This window comes from Labeo rohita, chromosome 5 (genome assembly GCF_022985175.1).
Source record: "Labeo rohita strain BAU-BD-2019 chromosome 5, IGBB_LRoh.1.0, whole genome shotgun sequence".
Lineage (NCBI taxonomy): Eukaryota > Metazoa > Chordata > Actinopteri > Cypriniformes > Cyprinidae > Labeo > Labeo rohita.
The window spans coordinates 9,919,652-9,936,399 of NC_066873.1; the positions used below are offsets into that span (position 1 = coordinate 9,919,652).

Sequence of the window (16,748 nt, forward strand, 5' to 3'; positions counted from 1 at the left end):
AAACGCTTACACATTAACAATAACATAAACAATTGTTACCAAAATAAATAAAGAAATAAAAATAAAGAATGACAAATAAAAACACCACAATGTGAATGACATTACAATGACATTACAAATATATTCAAACAAGCGCACATAAGAAAAACCTCTGTAAATACCTCTGTAAAATATTTCTGGAATCTTAGGGTTTTTTTTTTATTCTGTATAAGATGAAGAAATATTAGAAGTGAGTTTAGTTCAATTTTAAAAAGGGGATAGGATGGGTAGCTATTTGCAACTTTTTGTTTGTGAATGAAAAATTTACCATATAAATATAAAATATATATATATATATATATATATATATACACTACCGTTCAAAAGTTTGGGGTCAGTACATTTTAATACTTTTATTCACCAAGGATGTATTAAGTTAATAATTAAAAGTTTATTAAAAGTTAATAATAAATAATTTACATTGTTATAAAATATTTATATTTTGAATAAACACTGTACTTTTTAAACTTGTTATTCATGAAACAATCCTGAAAAAAAAAAATTACAGGTTCCAAAAAATATTTGGCAGCACAACTGTTGATATTATCCAACATTGATCATTCTAATAATAAATCCGCATATTAGAATGATTTCTGAAGGATCATGTGACACTTAAGACTGGAGTAACAGCTGATAAAAATTCAGCTTTTCATCACAGGAATAAATTATATTTTAAAGTATGTTAAAATAAAAAACATTATTTTATATTGTAAAAACATTTTGCAATATTACTGTTTTTTTTCTATATTTTTAATCAAATAAATGCAGCCTTGATGAGCATAAAAGACTGCTTTAAAGACTATTACAAGTCTTACTGACCCCAAACTTTTGAACGGTAGTGTATGTATATATATATATTATTTAGTATTATTATAATATAAAAAAATAATGTCTTTTAAACTAAAGGAATGTACAACATTGGCAGAATCAAATATATGAGAACATAAGTCAGACCCAAATTGCTTGGATAAAGGAAGGGTTAGGCTCAGCCCTGATGACGTCACAATGCATCACATGTTTACACGGCCAGATCCAGGGTATGCTGCAACCCGGTATGGAAAATGGAGACGCTGCACTAGCACTGCCTACACTAAAGATCAATTAATACTCATGTGATTTTTTTAGACCAGACAAACCGGTATTAATAGCATCCGGTTTGAAAAGCAGACGGACACCGGCCAACGGAAGCATGGAAATCTTTGGGAATTCAGAGCGCTTTACAGGTTTTCCACCTATGGAACTGGGAAATGACAACACGGCTCAGACTCTTTAAATGCAACTGGTACATCTGGTTTAGGAATGCCGGCTTTCGACGAACACGATTGTATGGATTTGTAGTTTTAGCTCGTAAGAAATTAGCGCTGAGACCAAAAATCGATTAGTCAGCTAGTTTCGTTGTGTGTTTTAGCTGTTATTGTTAATCCTAAATAGTGTTTTAGAAATCTTATTAGATATGGGTTTTTATATATATCATTTATAACGTCGGTGAATTTTAGTAGAACTTTTTTTTCCCCAACGATACAAACAACGGTAACTGTAAAAATGCGATCTCTGGCGCCGGGAATCAAACTCATTACTTCTTTCTCTCGAGACAGCTGGTGAGTAACAGGCCCATGTAAACACAACAAACTTGCATATAGATAACATGCTCTGTGATGTTAAATGTATCCCATCATGTGGGATTTAATTGTAACAGACATCATTATTGATTTTTTAAAATGCTATTGATTTTTAGCGCTGCTTAAAAGTTTCTCTTTAATCATCTGTAATGTTTTCAGTCAGTGCGAATATACATTTCAGTGTGTTTATGCTTAAATGATTAATTATGTACTTGCTATGAGAGCTGAACCACAATTTGTATAGCCACACTTCATTTATTGTTATTATTTTTTTATTTTACTTTTAGGCATGTTTAATCATGTTTAATATGAATACAAAGCCTACCTCATGAATGGGAGATCAGTACTCAAGTTAAAGCACAGTACTGTGACATAAATGCTAGAGGTTTCTGTTTTGCAGCATGCATAGCCCTCAGAACTGATGTACACTGTGTTAAGCATGCTTCCCCCACAGGAAATGTAAAAAAAAATCATATAGCTCATTCAGTGTGCATGTGTTTACTTTAGGGGGAGGCTGTTTTCCTGTAACTCCCCTAATGTGGTTTCATTTCTATCAGTGGCTGACTGTTTTATTTAATACCGTTAACACCTCCAGATTTCGCTAGCTTTAACCACTGTTGATGCTTTTTGACTTGTAAATCTTTATAAGGACTTATTTCTTTTTATTAGGTACCGGTTCTTCATCCTCATCCTCACATTTGTCTTCTACACCACCTACCACCTCTCTCGAAAACCTATCAGCATTGTCAAGGTAATAAAAAGTCAAAGACCTGGAAACTAAACATTAACTAGCTGTGTGATAGGCCTGACCTGAAAAGAAGGCATGCAACGAACAGGATTTTGTTATATTGATAAATCACGTGATTGCCTTCGCATGTAATAAATTACATGCAAAATGTTAAATAATACATTTGTGCATCTTTTTTTGTTGTGACAGAGCCAGCTACACAGAAATTGCTCTAATATTATTCATCCAGCAGACCTCAATATTACTGACAATGACACCTGGTGTGATTGGGTTCCTTTTGGTAAGTTTCTTTTCTTAAAATATTTTGCTTTGTAGTTTATAAAGCATTTATATCTGTCAGGGTACCTAAACTGTGCTAATATAAAGTAAGACATGCGTTTCATCCCTCCATACACCACTGTTAAAAAGTATTAAATCAAAAATACAGTAAAAACTATAATATGGTGAAGTATTATTACAGTTCTCTATTTTAATAATACTTTAAATATAATTTATCCCTGTGAAGGTAAAGCTGAATTTTCAGCATCATTACTCCAGTCTTCAGTGTCACATGATCCTTCAGAAATCATTTTATTATGCTGATTTGGTGCTCAAGAAACATTTCTTATTATTATCAGTGTTATAAACAGTTTAATGTTACTGTTTAATATTTTTGCAAAAACTAATCCATATTTTAGGATTCTTTGATGAATAAAAAAAGTTCCTAAATATTTGGAATAGAAATCTTTTATGAAATTATAAATGTTTTTTCCATCAACAGTTCATGTGTCCTTGCTAAAGAAAAGTATTATTTCTTTAAAAAAAAAAAAAAAATTTAAGTTTATATTAACCCATCAATGTATTTCTTTTTTAAATCCAGACCAGAACAATTACCAGAACCTGTTTGGAGTGTTGGACAACTGCTTTCTTGTTGCATATGCTATTGGCATGTTCTTTAGGTATAGTAATGGGTTTTCTTGGTTAGACTTTCTTGCTTAGTGTGTTTTGCTTGAGGTTTAACACCTGGTTTTGAAATATTTTTGACAGTGGGATATTTGGAGAGCGCTTGCCCTTGCGTTACTACCTGAGCTCCGGGATGATTCTCAGTGGCCTTTTCACTGCTCTGTTTGGCCTGGGCTTTTACTGGCAAATCCACTCTTTGTGGTATTACTGCTTAGTTCAGGTACGTTAGTTCTCCTTAATAAATTGAAACCAACCTAAGTTGTTTCAGTCCATCAGAATTTCACAATGTGAAACCAAAAAAACAGAAGTAATTCTTTTCCAATTGCACGTTTCTTGTTAGGAACGAGTATTCAAAGTGAAATTAAAAGTACTTTTGAATAAAATCAAATAAGAATCTTATCAGTGCATACTTGACGTGTACATCATACTGAGCATTTTCTCTTTTCTTAGCCTGTTGTATTTCAGTCTTTCTGGCCCATAGTAAATCTTGAGTCATGTTGGTGTGAGTCACACGGATAACACATGACCGAATCAGGCGGAATAGTTTGCTTCAACATGTCAAACCCATGTGCTCAACAGAATGCTGATTACTGATGTTTTTTTTTTTCTTTTACAGGCCTTAAATGGGCTGGTGCAGACTACAGGCTGGCCGGCAGTGGTAGCGTGTGTTGGGAACTGGTTTGGGAAGGGAAAGTAAGTGACTGTTGTGTTATTTGCTGCTTGCTCAGTGTGTGAGCTGTTGACATTGCAGAATTGTATCTGCATTTTCCACAAACACAACTAAATGCAGAGCTAAATGATCACACTTGCTGCCGCAATCCCTGCTGAAGACGTCTGTCATGAACTGTGCATTAAACCCAACATGAAACCCATTTTACTTCAGTAATATGACAAATTTCGTAGTGAAATGGGATATTTAACAAGAAAATACATGACAGGTTTTCATTTTATCCATCAGAAATGATTTGGATTGTGAAAACTGGGTATTTTAGTTTAAAACTAAGCCAGATATGAACTTCAGTTAGTAAAATAATATCTAAATCACTATTTATAAATTATTTATTAACGTTATCCATTAACCTGCATGCCTTAAGTAATGTTAGAGGAAGAGAAAGTCATTTTTATGGCAGAGCAAGTTATTAGACATAATTTTAAACAACTTCATTAATGAATTGTAATTTAATAAGATACAGTTGAGGTCAAAAGTTTGCAACCCTTTTTCAGAATCATTAAAAATGTTAATTATTTTACCAAAATAAGAGGGATCATACAAAATGCATGTTATTGTTTAGTTAGTACTGACGTGAATAAGATATTTCACATAAAAATTTTTGCATGTAGTCCACAAGAGAAAATTATAGTTGAATTTATAAAAATGACCCAGTTAAAAAGTTTACATACACTTGATTCTTAATACTGTGTTGTTACCTGAATGATCCACAGCTGTGTTTTTTGTTTAGTAATAGTTGTTGATGAGTCCCTTGTTTGTCCTGAACAGTTAAACTGTCTGCTGTTCTTCAGAAAAATCCTTCAGGTCCCACAAATTCTTTAGTTTTCCAGCATTTTTGTGTATTTGAACTCTTTCCAACAATGACTGTATGATTTTGGGATTCATCTTTTGACACTGAGGACAACTGAGGGACTCAAGCAAGTATACAACAAGATTCAAACGCTCACTGATGCTTCAGAAGAAAAAAAAATGCATTAAGAGCTGGGGATGAAGACTTTTGAACAGAATGAAGATGTGTACATTTTTCTTATTTTGCTTAAATATCATATTTCTTCATTTAGTACTGCCCTTCAGAGGCTGCAGAAAATACTTGTTTTCCACAAGACAAAATAAGTCAAATTTACCCTGATCTTCAAATTCAAAAAGTTTTCACCCCCCAGCTCTTTATGCATCGTGTTTCCTTCTGGAGCATCAGTGATTCACTAATTGATCAGAAATGGCAGTACAGTAATTTATGATGTTATAAACAGTTTCTATTTCAAACTAATGCTTTTAAATTTCTTACTCATCAAAAAATTCTTCTAAAAGTCATATTACAGGTTCCACGTTTACATACAAAAAATCGGCTTTGTCTTCACAGTAATAAATTACACTTTAAAATCTATAAATAAAATAGAAAACTGTTCTGTTTTTGGAAGAATATTTTACAATATTATTGTTTTTACTCTATTTCTGATTACATGAATGCAACCTTGAGTGAGTGTAAAAGACTTAGAAAAATTAAAATGTATTAAATTCCAAAATTCAAAATCATTCTCTCTTGGTGCAGGCGTGGATTTATCATGGGGATCTGGAATTCTCACACCTCAGTTGGAAACATTCTGGGATCTCTAATTGCTGGGGTCTATGTGTCGTCCGCGTGGGGCCTGTCATTCATTGTGCCTGGTATCATCATCGCAATTGCTGGAGTCATCTGCTTTTTGTTCCTGGTTGAAAGTAAGTAACACATGTTACATATGTGTGGGGAATTTTTCTGTTTATGCATGCAGGCTGTTTACAAAGACAGGAACACAGATTGTGCAACTAAATTACATGCACATAAATTTGCCATTCTTTTACCTAGATGGGTGTGTTGTTGTTTTTTTTGTTTTTTTTTAATTGTAACCACTTCTGATAGTTACCATTTTGTGGTAGAAACTAAATAAAGACCACACAAACACAATATTAACTTTATCTCCAGTTTTAAAAGGTATTTTCAACAAACTCAAGATTCATTTTTTGCTGTCCAAATCACAATATTGTTTGTCTTTTACAGAACCTGAGGATGTTAACTGTGCTCTACCACAACACCATGTGAGTTCACTTAAAAAATAGGCTATGCAAGATATTTTGCAGTGTGACTCTGCTACCTGCATGTTACAAAACCACTGTTTCACACAAAACTTGAATAACCAGCTAAACAGAAGTGCTCCGCTCCCAGCTATTTCATTCATGAGCAGAGTTTGTGTTTTGGGTTTCTGTGATTTTCATGAGCACTGAAGTTGCATTCAATAGTTTTATTTATTTTGGCATTATTTGCAAATTAATCATGTGAAAAGGCTTGCTAACACTCATTTGACTGCTGTTTGGTTACAATCAATAAAATATCTTTTGCCAAAAGCAGGAGAATTGGACAACTGAGGCAATGAATGCATTCTGTGCACTTTTAGTACACAACACTGTAGTGAATTTGGTTGTGAAATGGCCTGAGAATTGAAAGCAGAAGTAATTGTGAACAGAGAAATAAAGAGAATCACATGTAATGATCTGCATGACTTTACAAACGTGAGAAGAGCTATGATAAAGCTTTATGTTGAACAGTTTTATACACTTGCCAACATCTGAAAAACTTAACAACACACACTGACAGACTCTCAGATTGTTCTAAATACAATAAATTCACACAGAAACACGTATCTCATTTATAGGAAACTCAAGGCAAATAAAAACTTAATCTAAATATCAAACATGTTTGATATTCTCTGACTGAATGGAGTCATAGTCTGAAGCTAAAAAAATTGAGAGTCTATGCCCATCATGCACTACAAAATTTTCTGTGAAACTCAGATTGCCTAAAATCTGTAGGCTGTGACTTTCATCAACTAGCTCTGACTCCTCCAGACTGCAAATTGGGTCAAAAATCTGTGAAAAAAAAAAAAGTTGTGTAGTGTATTCCAGCCTAAAGTATGTACTTAAAGTACTGTCACTTACTGTTCTTCCTTTAACAGACAGAGTTTTCCTTCATTGATATAACACTAACAGGCTCTATGTGTTTAGGAGAGCGTGGAGCAGGAGCCTCTACTCAGGAACTCGTCCAGTAATGAGGAGATCTTCAGCAGTAACACCTCCACAGCCGTGGAGCCGGTGGAGGATCACACAGAAGCCATCAGCTTCTGCGGCGCGCTCAGGATTCCTGTGAGTGACCTGTTATTCTCAGTTTCACACCCACAGCTGTTAGTCTGCGAATATAAGGTGTTATTTGTATGAGATTGAGAGAAAAGCTAATCCTGTGATGTGTCTGGGGTTCTTGGATCAAAAATCATGCTTTTGCTTTCCCAACTTACTTTTTTCTTAAAAGATTAAGGGCCAGTTTTTCAAAACGGGATAAATTAGCACGAGAGCGCACTTACAAAACAGTGCAGATGGGAGAGGAATTTCTGTGGATGATTTACTAACAAAGCACAAATTAAAGAACACAGACGCAGCGTCTCATTTACATATCGACCAATGCAATATACTACGTGCAGCGCAAATTAGCGTAGTTACAAATAAAAAATAAAAAAATAAAGAATGCCACAGTATGTTGAAAAGAACTGGAGCTAAAAAATGAAGGTTTGCTATAAGTTTTGATAGACCTGGTATTGCGTGACTCCTAGTTGAGCATTCCAAGTCATCTTTTAATTTAGAAGCAAATTAAAAATGGCTTGGCAAATGATATGTTCGGATAATGTGTTCTTCTGGCATTCCAAATAAATTAATACGTGTTTTAAAAAAATCCTCTCCCCTCTACCACTACTCTCTGTTCTCTGCGGTGCCTCCTCCACCTAGCAACAATTGCACCCATAGTTCAAGACTGCTTTTTTTGGGCGTTAAATAATAGTGCAAATGCCAGTAATTTGATGTAATTTTGTTGCTTGATTCATGTGAATACTTTCCTCCCATAAATTTTGCGTCTGAATGGGAAACTCCTTCCAATGCATATTCAATAAGGTCAGGCGCACACCTTTTCAGTGCAAATTCTTCACTGTGCATCTTTAGTAAAACCTGACAGTTCGATTTTTAAGAAAAGGACGTTATGCACTGGCACAAGCTATTAGTAAAACTGGCCATAAAAGTCTTATCTAATGGTCTTTAACCATAATACTCTGGGTCATTTTGACTAAAATTTAAAAACTAATAAAAAATGTTTTAAAACTAATCAGGGCTCAATGCTTAGGATTTACTGGCCCGGTCAGGCCAGTGGTTCAAATTTTTACTTGCCTGGTCAAAATTTTCACTGGCCCTGCTACAAAAAAATTAAATGGTTGCTGTTATCATTGTTTTTGACTCATGTTATCTTTTATTTTTGATAAAAAAGCTTATATGACAACAAATTTTTACATACCAAATACAATTGTACAATTCTCGATTCCAATTTCGATACCACACCTAAACCTACTAGCCTAACTAAAGTCCAAACATTATTTGTTTGTTCAAAAAATGTTTCATTATTATTAATATTTTATTAAAATTTAAAAGATGCTTTAGGGAAAAACAGCAGACGGACTGAAAGAATGCAAACTCGCTCTTTACTTTAAATACATCGTACATGGGCAAATGAAAAGAAAACGCCATGTAAACTTTTCTTAAAACAGTTAGTTCCCCATATATATTTACATAAACCACAGTTTTAATATTTAGGATAATATTTCCAATATTTCGCGCATTGCATGCTGTGCCTGCTACCGTATTTTTTTCTCTTTGCGTTCATCTTTAGCGACTCTGGCCTCTGTTAACGGATGTCTAAAGAGTTCGTAGTGTATTTCCACACACATAACATTTTGAAAGAATATTGCATGCAGTTCGTGTGCAAGCCCAGAATAAGAGATCGGTTGAAATATGTCCGATCGATCAGTGCATCTGTCTCCACTGTATAAATCAAGTATGTATTGATCATTGTTAAAGCTACAAAGCTACTACTTTTGTAGGCTATTTGTCAGTCAGAGACGCTTTCAAGGTTAAAAAACACGTGCAAATGACAAACTTTCGTGAAGACGCGGCAGTGACATATTCGTCTTTCACGCTCCTTATTGTTGAGCCCGGCTAATTTTTTAGACAATTTTTGGATTTACATTTTTTTTTTTTTATTTAACAGTTGCTTCTTTATGCGTAGTAACTAACACGAGGAATGCTACAAAATAAGCAATTCATCCTAATGAGTAATGTTAGAAATTAGGCAATGTGATGTTGCAAATCTAGCTACAAGTTGATGCAGAACAATAACAGTTACATTCAGTTGCCAGGACAGAAGTAAATATTGTGATGTCATTGTTGCAAAATCATGTTGTTTTCATCCTGCAGGGTGTGGTGGAGTTCTCCTTGTGCTTGCTTTTTGCCAAGCTTGTCAGCTACACCTTCCTCTACTGGCTTCCCTTATACATCGCTAATGTTGGTAAGAATCTCTAATGTTGGTTCAGATTCTCTCATGTTCACTTGGCAATAAATTGTGCAAGGAAAAAACAATCTCTATGAATTCCAACAAGTCACTGATCCAGCTTTCTTCCTTAGCTCATTTTGATCCTAAAGAAGCTGGGGACCTGTCTACGTTGTTTGATGTTGGAGGAATTGTGGGTAAGCATGTGAAATTTAAATAATTTTAGCCATATTATCTAAGAGTGATTCTTGAGAATGAGGTTTGTTTTTATCTGTGTTAGGTGGCATCCTGGCTGGGCTGATATCTGACTACAGTGGAGGAAGAGCCACTACATGTTGTGCGATGTTGATCATTGCTGCTCCTATGGTGAGTCACAGTTGCTCTTATTTTCTTTTTTCCTTTTTTCTCAGACTTTGGGCAAAATTTACGCCAAATGACCACCAAATGCAAACATCTGTTTTAACAAAATATTGCAGATTGTTTTCATCTATTAAGAGTACATAAAAACATTATTAAAACAGATGCATGTTTATTTGCCAGCTTTACGGACCATAACATTTACACTTGGAAGTTTATTATGTTTTAATGTGTAATGGTTATGTCTAGTGGCGCTGATTTTTTGTCTGTGAATGTTTGTCGTAACAGATTGTGCTTTCTAGATTACTATTTGCCTGAGCAAAAAAATAAGAGCAAAACTGACTAGTTTTGCACAGCTACAAAATTTAGTGTTCATTCAAGTGGTGTCAGTACATCTTGAAGTTTGCTCCGAGTTTTTACAGACATCTGTAATCTCGTGCACACAACACCCTCAAGCTCGAGTTTACTTGTGAACCTGTGTAAACGCATGGACGGCTGGTTTCTCATTCCTTCGAGATCTGCTGCTTATTCATGTTTGCTTTTCTTCCTCAAGCTGTTCCTGTACAATAAGATCGGGCAGAACGGCTTGCCGACCACCATTGGTGAGTATGGAGTACCTGGGTTTTGTTTTGTTAGTTTTGTTTGTTTTCTGATTTTGTTGGGTTTTTCTGTTTTTTGTTTTGACAATATTTATTTATTTTTTTTCCCAAAGATGGTTTTAAATACACTACCAGTCAAAAGTTTTGGAACAGTAAGTTGCTTCTGCTCATTTATTTGATCCAAAGTAGAGCAAAACCAGTAATATTTTGAAATATTTTTACCATTTAAAATGTTTTCAATTTGAAAACACAAAATTTATTCCTGTGATTTCAAAGCTGAATTTTTAGCATCATAACCCCAGTTACATGATCCTGCTGAAATAATTCTAATATTCTGATTTGCTACTCAAAGATGTTGAAAACAGCTAAATAGAATTTTTGATGAATAGAAAGTAGGAAAAACAGCATTTATATGAAATTGAAATCTTGTGTAACATTATAAATCTTTACCATCATTTTTAATAACTTTTGATTTGAAGCATCCTTGCTACATAAAAGAAAAGTATTAATTTCTATAATTTCATGAACAGCAAATCAGCATATTAGAATAATTTCTGAAGAATCATGTGACACTGAAGACTGGAGTAATTATGCTAAAAATGTAGCTTTGATCACAGGAATAAATAAAATTTTAAAATATATTCAAATGGAAAGCAGCTATTTTAAATAGTAAAAATATTTCACAATATTACTGCATTTGCAGTATTTTGGATCCAATAAATGCAGGCTTTGTGAACGGAAAAAAACATTAAAAATCATACTGTTCAAAAACTCTTGACTGGTAGTGTATGAAAGGTTAAATCAGCTTTTGGATGCATTTCAGCGTAAATGATTAGTTTAGAATTAAAGTTTTAAATAAAATAATTTGAATAAAATGCATTTTTAAATCTTAAGTTTGCTTTTGAAACTGTTATACTCATTTAGCCTGGCTCAGTGTTCGAATTGTGTCAAAGCTCTTGGAGGGTCCCCCTAACTTAAAAAATAAATCAATAAATAAACCTTATATAAATATGATTCATAGCCAGGGAATGTGCGTAGACAGCTGACTCCTAAAGTTCTTGATATTCTTCATATTCAGTGTGGTCAGTTCACAGTTTTCCAACAATTTCAAAGTGACTTTGACCTTTTATGGACATTTTTTACCTTTTATAAAGTCATTCTTTTTTCTAAAAGTGTGCATTATCTTTTGCGTCAAATTCTTTTATTTAATCAAAAAAGTCAATTCAAATATTAAGACATTTTAGACCGTTACCAAACAAATAAAATCATTATCAACAAAAATCATCTTTTCAATGCAGAGGAAGCACAGACAGATGTAAATACCCACTGTTTAATACAGGACATGAATGCATTAAATGCATAAATAATGTTTTAACATTTTAATCCTAAACCGTTGAATGCTGATATCTGAAATTATTTTTAGAAATAAGGGACTTTAAATTTGAAATTAAAACCGCCAGTAGGTGGCTGTAAGTCGCTATTAATAAGTAAGTCATTGCGATTGAACAGAGTCATTGAAACAGTTGATTCCTTCACGAAAGAAAAACCATCATGTTGTTCAGAGATGTAAAACAGTGCTGTTGCTGTGTTTGGAACCATTTTTGTTGGTGAAATATAGAAAAAATAGGCAATATGGTGTCTAAAGCGTAATGTTAATATTAACTTATAGTGTATTGAACTGTTGTGTAAAATCAATATCACATTAGTAATTTTTGCGAAAAAATGACACTCTTCGTGTAATATCGATTAACTATATGAAGTGATATGAATATACATTTTCTGCCACATGCCTTGAATTTCGGGAACATTCTAAATGCATTTTATTAGGCTGAATCATGCAGTAAAAGAACGCGCTCTTAAATGACCACAGTCAGTCTAGCTGTAGTCTAGTCCCCAGCCCCCCCCTCAATTCAAACACTGGCCTGGCTGCAATATTACATAAAGTAATATTTTATATTATTGAGTAGAAGGGGATCAGATGATCTTGTGAATTACCAATTAAGGTGCCATATTGACAACAGACAAACAAAATAAACAAAATCTCTTTTATGTTTCTCCTCCTTTGCCCTGACCTACAGGCATGTTGCTCTGGTGCGGTGCTCTCGTGAATGGACCATACGCCCTAATCACCACTGCTGTATCAGCTGACCTCGTAAGTCCTGGGCACCTTTTGTCCATGTGTTTTTCACATGGACATTTGTAAAGCCTTAAAAAAAAAAAAAAAAAAAGTTCAAAACAGATACGCCGCCACCAACCTAGAAGTCCGGCTATCAATAACTGATCAATAAACCATTTTCTAATGCAACAAGCGTTTTGCGTTGTACATTTCATAATGTTTTTTTTTTTCTTATCTTTTAGGGAACCCACGAGTGCCTGAGAGGGAACTCTAGAGCACTGTCCACTGTGACCGCCATTATTGACGGCACTGGATCAATAGGTATGCAGGGAATGTGGCTTTTTTTTTTTTCTTGAGCTCGATACTGACCTAATGAAGTCAGAATATAATCTGATGGAGAATATGGCATTTGCAATTCGAGTAATGTTTTTAAAAGGTTATTGACAGTCAATTTAAATGTAACATTTAGAAACAAGTGTTTGTTTTGAAAACTTTACACTGTCTTGTGAAGGCTCTTACAGGTTGTGTAATGTGTTAAATGGTCTCTAGGTGCCGCTGTTGGGCCACTGTTGGCTGGTCTGATCTCTCCCACTGGGTGGAATAATGTTTTCTACATGCTCATTGCTGCTGATGTGCTGGCTTGTCTGGTGAGATGTCAGATATTATAAAATGATCTGATAAATAATAGCAAATTTTCTGCTATCATGATGGACGTGTATTTTCGAGCTGTTGTCTCACTGTCTCCTCTTGTTTTTGTTTGTGTAGCTATTGTCCAGGCTCGTGTATAAGGAGGTCAGAGGATGGTGCGGATACACTACAAGGCTGAGAGGGTAAACATCCCTAATTCACTCTTGTTCTTTGCATTTATGGCGATATATGCAAGAAGCTCAGAAAAGCCTTAATATAAATACGCTACCGGTCAAAAGTTTGTAATGATTAAGAGTTTTTGTCTTGTGCTCACCAATGCTGTATTGATTTGATGAATAGTACAGTAAAAAGAGTAATTTTTTTATTATTTTTTTAAGAAGTCTCTTCTGCTCACCAAGCCTGCATTTATTTGATCCAAAACACAGCAAACGCAGTAATATTTTGAAATAGGTTTACTGTTTAAAATGACTGCTTTCTATTTGAATATATTTTAAAATATAATTTATTCCTGTGATCAAAGCTAAAATTTCAGCATCATTACTCCAGTCTTCAGTGTCACATGATCCTTCAGAAATTATTCTAATATGCTGATTTGCTGTTCAAGAAACATTATTGTTATTATTATTATTATCATAATCATAATCATCAGTATTTAAAACAGTTGAGTTTTTTAGAATTCTTTGATTTAATAGAAAGATCCAGAGATCAGCATTTATCTGTAATAAAAAGGCTTTGTAACATTACACACTATACCATTCAAAAGCTTGGAGTCAATCTAATGTTTTATTTAATTTTTTGGGAGGGAGAAATTATATAAATTAATACTTTTATTCATCAAGGATGCTTTAAATTGATGAAACGTGATAAATACATTTATAATGTTAAAAAAGATTTTTATTTCTGATAAATGCTGTTTTTCTGAACTTTCCATTTATCAAAGAAACCTGAAAAAATTCTATTCTACTGTTTTTTTTTTTTTTTTTTTTTTTTTTTTTTTTTTTTAAAATTATTACAATGATTTCTGAAAGATCATGTGACTGAAGATCCCTGTGATCTTTGAAAGCATAGGAATAAATTACATTTTAAAATATATTCAAATAGAAATCAGTTATTTTAAATTGTAAAAAAAAAAATCTAAATGTTTTTGCTGTACTTTGGATCAAATAAATGCAGGCTTGGTGAGACAAAAACTTTAAAAATCTTACTGTTCAAAAGAATTTGATTGTTAATGTATTTAAAAAAATTATTTCAAACTTTTGAGTGGTACTGTGTGTATTTTTTATTTTATTTTTAGGGCACTAAATCTAACATGCTGTGACGTTATTAGCAGATGGCTTTATTAAGGTTTATTTGTGACCTTCTATTTTTAGCCAGTGGCCTTTAAATATACTAAATGATTCTGCTTGGGCTGATTGCCATTATGTGTACTTGATATTAGTGGCAGCCAAAAATGTAGAGCGTCATGACCTAAGAGGTGCTGTTCTTGAATTAATTGGGCCTTCCTGCCCTCGATATGATTCAGTGGAGCCTATTTTTAGTGGTTGCAAGGCAATCACAATTACTCTAAGAGGTTGCGATCCGCCTCGGGATTTGTTAGTTTTCACTGTGTTCCCAAATGACTGGCAGAGATCTGTGTGTCGAGGTGGAAAATGATGTATGCGCTTCGAGTGCAATGTCATTACGTCTCTGACACCCTTATAATTATCAGTCCATTTTTGGCTTGAACAAATTTTCCATCAAAAGGAAAAACTTGGTCTGTGCTAAGGCAGTTTTGTGCTTTTTTATTATTATATTGAAATGCATTCATTACACTAATGGTCTCCTGTATCTGCTTTTGACATTTGTCTAATGAACAGGTGGTAATTATTTGGTCTTGTATTTTTTATTTTTTATTTTTTTACACTGACAAAATCTGATGATTAAAAGGGAAGCGTTTAATTTTGCACCACGTTTTTGCAGTGGTTTCATCTGCTCTTTTCTTTCAGGTTCAAAGAGATCTGAGCTGCCTGTCGAACAAGAGAATATCACACCTGTGGTGGAAAATTACCTGCAGCATAACGACAAAAAGGGACCATGGACTGATCCAACACACCAAGCCTTTTTATGCCCAAGGGTTATTTTATATGAAAATTGTAACATGAGACTTTCATCCTTTTTATACTGACAATGGAACAAAGCTCAGCTACTGCGGTGAAGGAGGAGGAGAGTTACACACACCCTCGTCCACACGTGGCCTGAGCGGGACAAACACAAGAGGATCACTAAGCTTCTTCATTTTAATACAGGATGTTTTTAGTGACTACTTAATACAAATGTACCTTTTAAGCATTAAAATATGCCGTCAGTGCTTTGTCCCTTTATCTGCGTGGTGTCTGCATGATCATTCATACATTTCCTGTTCAGCTACGTTTCCTGTTTGTCAACAGCGGTAATGGTTAAAACAGAGCCTGAATATGTATTTCATTGAGGTCATAGTCACGTGCATACACACTTAATCACCCTCAGCTTTATTAAAATACCAGGTTGCTCCAAGCATCCCAAGAGAAGCCCTAGGCTTTATTCTCTGAGGCTTTGTATGTAGGAAAGCAGGTTACTGGTAGCTGGTTTTCTAGCTTTAGGGTATAGATATTATCAGCTTCTGTCAAATTGAGCCAAACAGTCATATCTACAAAATAATTCTCTTTGATTAAGCATTTCTGAAGACATTTATGATCTAAAAGAATGAATCTAAAAGCTGTTTTCAGTCTTTTTTTTTTTTTTTTTTTTTTTTTTTGGTTTTGTTTAAATGTTCAATTTTGATTATTAGTAATGTTACTTTATTAATTTGTAATAATAATATACTGATTATAAAAAAAGTAATATCCAGGTCACGTTGTCATACTCTATAGGGCAAGTTGGTACAATACAACATCCAGATTTCAGCACAATTTTTATCAGCAAAACAGAAATGAAACACTGGGAAAAAAAATACAGGATAGCATATAAAAGTATAACAACATTGTTTTAGACAACAGAAATCGTAATTAAAGAATTAACTAGTGAATTGTAGCTGTATACATTCTTACATTTTCAGTTTGCCCTAAGCTGACATTTATGAAAATTATCTTCTTTGATTAAAATCTACACTTCCATTCCGTGGTTTCGTTGTTGTCTGACTGCAATAATGGCTGCCAAAAATTAGGCTTTGCCACCACAGGAATAAATTAATTTAAAAGTATATTAAAATGAAAAACCTTTTTTATTTGTAATAATATATTCCTGTTTTTACTGTATTTTATAAATAATTTCAAGCTTGATGGAAAAAAACACATAAAACATAAAAAACCGTACCCTGAATGGTACTGTATCTTAATTATTTTTTGTTTCGAACGAAAAATTAAAAAAAAAAAAATATATATATATATACACACACACAGTTTTAACTTAAGATTTTGAAGCAGGTGAAGCAGAACCTGATATAAAAACGTTTATGAAAATAGACCCAAGCTAACAGAATAGCCTGTAAATGACTTAAAATACATGTATAATAACAACAAGGCAATGATAATTGGTTCAGAT

At 33.6% G+C, this 16,748-nt stretch overlaps 1 protein-coding gene across 1 annotated transcript; it reads left to right on the plus strand.

Annotated features, from left to right (window-relative positions):
* Positions 1–1,047: 1,047 nt before the first annotated feature.
* slc37a2 (solute carrier family 37 member 2) lies at positions 1,048–15,550 on the plus strand. Its single transcript, XM_051110672.1, has 18 exons — positions 1,048–1,637; positions 2,328–2,409; positions 2,596–2,686; positions 3,266–3,344; positions 3,433–3,568; positions 3,965–4,041; positions 5,628–5,794; positions 6,114–6,151; positions 7,115–7,252; positions 9,398–9,488; positions 9,605–9,667; positions 9,751–9,836; positions 10,381–10,429; positions 12,505–12,578; positions 12,785–12,863; positions 13,092–13,189; positions 13,308–13,372; positions 15,176–15,550. The coding sequence occupies exons 1-18, from the start codon at positions 1,582–1,584 to the stop codon at positions 15,189–15,191; spliced, it is 1,485 nt and encodes a 494-aa protein (XP_050966629.1). The 5' UTR covers positions 1,048–1,581; the 3' UTR covers positions 15,192–15,550.
* The last annotated feature ends 1,198 nt before the right edge of the window (positions 15,551–16,748 follow it).